At 36.9% G+C, this 7,823-nt stretch overlaps 2 protein-coding genes across 3 annotated transcripts; both read right to left on the bottom strand.

Annotated features, from left to right (window-relative positions):
* On the bottom strand, nucleotides 389–3,002 carry LOC109822747. Its single transcript, XM_020388994.1, has 10 exons — nucleotides 2,856–3,002; nucleotides 2,719–2,778; nucleotides 2,421–2,645; nucleotides 2,108–2,349; nucleotides 1,806–2,018; nucleotides 1,622–1,726; nucleotides 1,430–1,546; nucleotides 1,172–1,308; nucleotides 706–1,060; nucleotides 389–618 (listed from the first exon to the last, which is right to left on the bottom strand). Exons 1-10 carry the CDS (start codon nucleotides 2,953–2,955, stop codon nucleotides 547–549), a joined length of 1,626 nt encoding a protein of 541 aa, XP_020244583.1. The 5' UTR covers nucleotides 2,956–3,002; the 3' UTR covers nucleotides 389–546.
* On the bottom strand, nucleotides 3,620–6,443 carry LOC109822746. 2 transcript variants are annotated; one of them, XR_002242253.1, is made up of 3 exons: nucleotides 4,293–6,443; nucleotides 3,785–4,207; nucleotides 3,620–3,709 (listed from the first exon to the last, which is right to left on the bottom strand). XR_002242253.1 is itself a non-coding variant. In XM_020388993.1 (3 exons), the coding sequence occupies exons 1-3, from the start codon at nucleotides 6,419–6,421 to the stop codon at nucleotides 3,773–3,775; spliced, it is 2,481 nt and encodes an 826-aa protein (XP_020244582.1). In that variant the 5' UTR covers nucleotides 6,422–6,443; the 3' UTR covers nucleotides 3,620–3,772. The 2 variants fall into 2 exon arrangements, 1 of the variants encoding a protein (XP_020244582.1); XM_020388993.1 differs by having other exon boundaries at nucleotides 3,620–3,887; nucleotides 3,971–4,207.

The raw sequence follows: 7,823 nt of genomic DNA, 5'->3' as shown, positions 1-7,823 counted from the left end.
CCGTCTAGGATGATAACCTAGACGGAAATCCGTCTAGGATGACAACCTAGACGGAAATCCGTCTAGGTTGTCAACCTAGACGGAAATCCGTCTAGGTTGACAACCTAGACGGTTTTCCGTCTAGGTTGATTATTGCAACCTAGACGGAATTTCCGTCTAGGTTGGTACAGTCTAGACGGAATTCCGTCTAGGTTGCTATTTTTCCAGCAAAAAAAATATATTACAATTTGTATTTCCCTGTACAATTACACCAATACATGAATACATACAATAAATACTGTATATATGAATACATCCAACCATCCAAATATAATCAAGATTTTAGACAATTCCATTCAAACCCAAAAATATTCAAATCCAACATAATGCACAGATCCAGCCATAATATAATCAATTCCAGCATAATAAACAAATCCAACTATCTACTTCAAAATATGCATCAACCAAGACCGTCTAATATATACATCCAACAAGCATATAAGTATTGTTATAACAGATAAAGCTGTTCATTGCATTAAAAATGTACAAAAAACCTCATAAACCTCATCAGTCGTCGTCGTCGGCAGTATCTCTATCCCGGTTACGAGAACGTGTGCTGCTCCCTCCAATATCTCCACTCTGAATGGTCAATTGAATAATCATTAAGGAGTGTTTAATACATATTAAATATAAATGAATTTATTATTTTAAGGAAAAAAAAGGTACCTGAGTGTTGCTCTGACCAGCACCGGAATTATCGCCAAGCGAGCTTATAATCCGTATAACACCACCATACGCGCTATGAGGAATCGCACCGCTTAAATATTGCATGACATACCCCAGGAGATCATCCATCGAGTTCGCCGTCAGCGCAACTTTTGTCATCTCATTAGTCACCTGGATATGTAGCTCCGAGTCAATCTTGTCAAGCAAATATGCAGAGATACGTGCGACAAATGGCATAGCCTGGAACCGAGGCGGGGCTGCTCTCATGGATGTAAATGGTGTGGAGGATGCTGTGGATGACCTCATGCTTACGCCGGGTGAAGCTCCAACACCATGCAGAGGATATCTCCCTCTCCTATATTTAGGGAGAAATAAATATTAAATTTACCTCTCGAATTCAATAATGATAAAAAAATATAAATAGGAATGTAGTATTCAAATTGATTCAAATTTTCTACATCCATACCTATTATGACCCATCAAATGCTGTGTGAGAGTAATGTTGTCCTCTGCAGAAAGCATGTGAGGGTCCGGCTCAGATTGTTCCTCCTGCTGCGACATATACACAGTTGCAGCCTCCTTTGATGCAGCCTCAAATCCCTCCTAAAGCACAAATATATAATTATTTCATGGTAAAGACAATGTTATTTGTGTTCTCATTTCCTCATAATATTAACAACAAAATAGAATTAATAATACTACACAAGATATGTATAACTCTCACCACCAACTCGAGATTTGCCTTGATCTTATCTCGATTCTTCTCATCACCCCTATATCTATCACGGAAAATGCCATACGCCGCTTTCGCCCTCAAGTGTATTGGCATTAATGATTTTCCCTGTCATATTATATATTATCACACTCATAATCATACTAATCATTAAATTCATCAAAACTTTAGACGGAAATCTACCGTATCCTGACAATAAACATCCTCCAGATTGGCATAGGAGTGTGAGCCCAAGTGGTGGTCATGCAGCTTCTTTCTTCTATTTTCTGACCCCTTCGTGGATTTATTCTTTTTTAAAAGAAAAAAATTAGCAAATATGCAATAAATTAATATCTTAAAAGTATAAAGTAATTTTCATGAAACTAACCTTGGAGGCATCGCTGTCCCAATACATGAGGAGAGCTGTGAAATGAACCTCGTCAACTCGGGCGTCGAGGTTTAAAAACCTCTGCCAGTCCTCCTCATACCTGTCATAGGTTTCATGTTTGATCTCATGCCTCCATTGTTTGAGAACTACTTCAACCTTAACATTGAACACATAATTCCAAGCCCCCTCAAAGTCCTCAAGGCAGAAGCAGTCCTGTAGATTTACATACACATTTAGGAAAGATAATTTAATATCAAATACTAATTATTAATAAATAAAAAGTAATAGCAATATGTAGTTACCATAAGCGCTGTCCATATCGCCTCGTATGCGCTCCATGGTAGTTCTCGAAATTGAAAATAAGGGTTGATAATGGTCGCTCTACGCACTAGAACCCCAATATATGCATTCAAGCGGGTCGACCATGGACCAACGGGCAAATTAGAACTATTCCACCGAATTATTGCCCTCATTCCTCTTGGCGGTTGTTTGGAATCAGGCTTACCTCCGCCACGTCTGTTCTCGATACGATCCTTCTTAGCACCTACAATAATAACATGATAATATATCATATAATATACAAATGTGAAAATTAAAAGTATTTATACAATTTACCATTCGCTATCTCTCTTTCCTTTGCTGCGAGTGCAACCTTCTTTCGTGTCTCAATCATTTCACGCATTTCTTCTAATTTTCTCGCAGCACGTGTATGGTACTTCCTTGCGTCAGCCATAGACTTATGAGAGGCTGGAGGTAAAGGTAAACTAAGATAGTCCTGTGTCTTTGGCCGCAAGTCCGTGTGGAATGTATAAGATGGATATGTCGGTGTCCAAGTATCCCCTACATAAGAAAGGAGAATCATTAATATAGTTTTTAATTAACCATTATAATTGAGCATTATAATATTGAATACCTGCATCAGGGGATGGTTCTGGTACTGCATCAGAGGGGCCAGGTGATGAATAACCCGCATCTGCAACAAATTAATCACTATTAGCTAGATAATTAATAATTGATAAAATATATTAAAGTATTAATTAATTTTTATACCTGCATCCGGAGATGGTAGTGTATCATCAGCACCACTACCAGGGGTGATACTACGTGATCGATCACCCTCGAGGTCAAAGAGTCTCCTCATCCTCCTCATCTGCAATTTCAATTATTAACATAGTTAAGAAAAAAAATATACATGCTCATGAGATAAGTTATTATGAAATGCATTGTTCTTATTATGATTAGCTAAAAAACTTTAATGCAGTGTAACATATATATTACATACCTACATCCAACGCCACATTCTGTGCGTAAGAGAATTCTTGCCAAACATCATCAGATGAACCAATTGGTTCACTATAATTATATTCACTTTCTTCAATATTTTTTTCATTGTTATTAGGTAGAACAACAGATCTTGGCTCCTTGTACAAAACCACCCAATCAGATATGACATTCGGATCTCTCACGAAGAAGCACTGATCAGCTTGTTCTGCAAAAATGAATTTCTCATCCGTATATACTTCTCGATGGAGATTGACAAGTGTAAATCCATAATGATCCTTTTGCTTTTTTGCAGGACACCACCGAACCTTGAACATCGTGTAAGTACATTGTTTTGGTTTACCAAACCCGTAAATTACTTCAACAATATCTTCTAATTGGCCATAATATAGTATGTCAGCTAGAATTGGGTTCTGATCTCTTGTACTTGAAAAACATTCTTGAGCAAACAAGCCCATGACCCCACTGTTCTGAGTTACCCTCCTATCATCAGTCTCTAGCGTTCGAAATTTATATCCATTGATCAAATGCTCATTATAACGTCTCACTTCATAATAAGGGCGTTGTGCATGTATAATAATTTCATCTGGTAACGTAGTACCATCAAGAAGTGATTTATCAACCTAAGACAAAAAATTTCAGAATATTTAGGGGATGTTATATTATGAATGTTCATAAATTAATTGTTAAATACTTACATCAAATCTTAACCAATCAGAAAATTCTTTCCTATGTCTTTTCTGAATATTATGCGCTGCATTCCTACCGGTTGTTTCATTCTTAAGCTTCTCCAAATGTCGCCTACATAAACAATATATAAGTTTGCATTGCGAACATTATGTAAAATGAATAGTCTCATCTATATTTCGGGTGTTATTTGTTACCTTCGATAGTCTGCGAACATATCAAGGTTTTCCAGCACATATGCATGAATTTGTTCTAAGAGAGATCTCGGATATTTTTCACGCTTTCTCTCCTTATCTGGTACTTGAGCCGTGGTTTTCTTCTGGCGCATGTAACGTGATGCAAAAATAAAGCATTCATTTGCCACGTATCCTTCAGCTATCGAGCCTTCTGGACGAGCTCGATTGCGAACATTATGTTTCATGGAGCCCAAGTATCTTAGAATCAAAATAACTAATTATTAGCACGGTAATTTCAAAAACGCATATACAAGTAATGAATGCAAAAAAAAATATAATTTACCTCTCAATCGGATACATCCAACGATAAGTAACAGGTCCGGCGATTCTAGCCTCTCTTGCAAGATGCTGGGTAAGATGGACCATAACCGTAAAAAAAGAAGGAGGGAATATTACTTCCATATTGCATAGAGTAACTCGGACCTCAGCTTCAAGTTTTTTAAATTCATCTACATCTATGACTTTAGAGCATAATTTTCTGAAAAACCCACAATACTCAATAATAATCTTCGACGCTTCTTTATCCATATTGTTACGGATTGCAACAGGAAGCAATTGATGGAGAAGAACGTGATAATCATGGGTCTTCAGACCTAAGAGTTTTCGCTCTTGCACTTGGACATTATTTGAAATGTTAGCAGAGTAACCATCCGGAGACTTTACTGATTTGAGAATTTCACAAAATCGTTGCATCTGCTCATTTGTCAGTGTAACACGAGACGGAGGCAACTTTAATTTTTTAAGTCCAACATCTTGAGCTTGCAAATCATTTCGGATATTCAAAGCAGTCAGATCTTGGCGCGCCCGTAGATCATCCTTCGACTTGTTTGCATCTTGTAGGAGAGTTGATACTATGTTATCACATATATTTTTCTCAATATGCATGACATCTAAGTTGTGGCGGATTTTAAGATTTTGCCAATAAGGTAGCTGAAAGAAGATACTAAATTTAGTCCATCCTCTAGGTAATTTTTGGTCTTCTTCCTCAACTTGCATTTTCCGGACCTTTCGCTTACGCTTCAGTGGCCTTTTTGACTTTAAATAATCTCTTACTCTGAGCGGGCTAAATTTAGAATAGCGTTTTTTCCCAAACACAACTTTTGGAAACCCCTCAAGTAATTGAACGATCTCAGTACCTGTGAGTTGACGCGGCTTCATTCTTTTCTCAACTGTGCCATCAAACTTAGCTGATAATTTTCTGTACTTATGACTCAAGGGCAACCACCTTCGATTAAACCAATAACAACTCTTTCGGCTATGTGGTAATTGAAGAGCTTCAAATTCCGGACCACATACAGGACAAGCACACTTTCCCTTTGTGGAATACCCAGACAGATTAGCATAGGCTGGAAAATCATTAATCGTCCATAATAGAATAGCACGTAATCTAAACGATTCTTTTAAATGGGCATCATATGTTACAATACCCTCAGACCATAGTTGTTTCAGCTCATCAATTAGAGGCTCTAAGTAAACATCAATATCATTTCCAGGTGCATGTTTACCGGGTATCAGTAATGAAAGTATCATAAATGGCTGTTTCATACAAAGCAATGGAGGTAAATTATATGGCATTAGTACAACTGGCCAAGTAGACCAACCAGAGCTCATTACCCCAAATGGATTGAATCCGTCACTTGACAGACCCAGTCTTACATTTCTGCAATCTTCGGCAAATCGAGGATAAATTTTATCAACATGCTTCCAAGCTACCGCATCAGCAGGATGTCTCAATTTACCATCATCTACTCGATCTTCCTTGTGCCACCTCATATTTTTCGCCGTTTCTTTGTTCATGTACAATCTTCGCAATCTAGGAGCTAATGGAAAATGTCGAAGCACCTTGGCTGGAATTTTCTTCTGTGTTATCTCTGTCTCCGTTGTAATCCTTATTGAAGAATTTGTACGTTGTTTCCACCTAGAAACTCCACATGTCGGACATTCTTGAAGGTCTTTATTGGCCTTGTGGTACAAAATACAATCATTCGGACATGCATCAATCTTATTATAATCTAGACCCAGAGCAGCGACAATCTTCTCAGCTTGATAAGTTGTTTGGGGTATGCTATTCACTCCTCCAGGTATTACAGTTCGAAGCAAATCAAGAAGCATTTCAAAATAATTATCTGACATACCGCTAAGTGTCTTAATGTGTAGGAGTTTTAGCATAAATGAAAATCTGGAGTACTCGGTACATCCCTCATATAAGTCCTTTTCACTATCTTCTAGTAGCTTCAATATTCGTTCTATTTCTGCGGAGGAATGCATATCATCAATATTTTCGGCACTTCCATCATCTCCTACTTCTTCAGCTTCAACATCGATATCATCTTCACTTTTATCTCCGATATCATCCTCGACATTATCATCACCCTCAAATTCTCTAGGTCGAGGAAAAATATCATTCAACATTGTTTCTGTGTCATCTATTCGTTGTCCACCGGACGTACCGACACGCACATTTGGATCCTCATCTTCAGTGATACCTTCCCCATGCCAGTTCCAATATTTATATTTTTCATCAAAACCTGATTTCATTAGGTGGATCCGTATATCATTACTATTCAGCAATTTCAAATTCCTACACATGCAACAAGGACAATACATAGCACCACTTGCTAATTTTCTCGGATTCATTTCTGCATAACGTATGAAGGCTTCACATCCCTCCTTGTATCGTGTGTCACGAAATCTATGAAGCCGTGGGATATCTATCCATGATTTGTCAGGAATTACCCTCATCTGTAAATTATATATAATTATTAACTACGACAAATCACACAACTACTAGTACATTCATGACTCTTATACATACAAAACAAATCTAACATACGTTCATATATCATTTAACAATATAAATTTAGTTCTACATAAAATATATTTGAAACGTACGTAGAAACTAATTACACCAATTGATCGGCTGTCATAGGAAGGCTTCTATCCATTAAGAATATAGTAGTGCTTACATCCAACTTCATATACTTTGTATATTTTCATTTCTTGAAAATTTCGGCAGCACCTACCCGCTGTTCTCCCTGTACACTGTGCGGATGTTATTATGCGTATCAGCAATAGCCCGAAACGCAGAACAACATACGCTTATTGTACACGGAGAACAACGAATACGTGCTGCCAAAACTTTCAAGAATGAAAATATACAAAGTATACAAAGTTGGATGTATGCACTACTATATTCCTAACCCGTCCGAGAAGGACAGATCCAATAATTACGAATTTCAGTACCAATTTTTTATTCCTATAATATAAAATAAACGCTCATTTTTGGAAGAAAACTTCGTCTCCTACCCAAATCTGAGTCGTATATCATATATTATAAGTCCAAATAATTGGATGTAATTATTGGACGGAAGTCTAGGGATAACGTTATTTTTTTATTCACCTAAATTGGATTATAACACATTATAAAAATTTATAATGTGTTATATATCACTCTATTTTTTACAAAAAATTATTTCACATATTTTCACATCACAAACTTAAATAATCACACATACTTATAGCACGAATGAAACTTAAATGAGTTAGGGTTTATAAGTGTTTAAAACTCAATAATGATAACTAGTGTTGTTCAAATGAATTAACATGTATTTAATTAAGTTAGGATTTTCAGAATTGAACTCGTTTATTTTTCAACATAATTAGGGTTTTTAACCAAATTCAACAATAATTAATAATAAAATTGAAATTTCTAAAGCTCAGTAGAAAAATCATACCTTTTAAACTGATTTCCGCAACGGACACCGCCGAAGGAGGGGGGGTCGGGAGGTTCCGGAGGAGGGGGGGTCGGGAGGGG

Source organism: Asparagus officinalis, chromosome 8 (genome assembly GCF_001876935.1).
Source record: "Asparagus officinalis chromosome 8, Aspof.V1, whole genome shotgun sequence".
In the NCBI taxonomy this organism is placed as follows: Eukaryota; Viridiplantae; Streptophyta; class Magnoliopsida; order Asparagales; family Asparagaceae; genus Asparagus; species Asparagus officinalis.
Note: the sequence above shows the minus strand (reverse complement) of the source record. Positions and strands in the feature narration are given on the sequence as shown.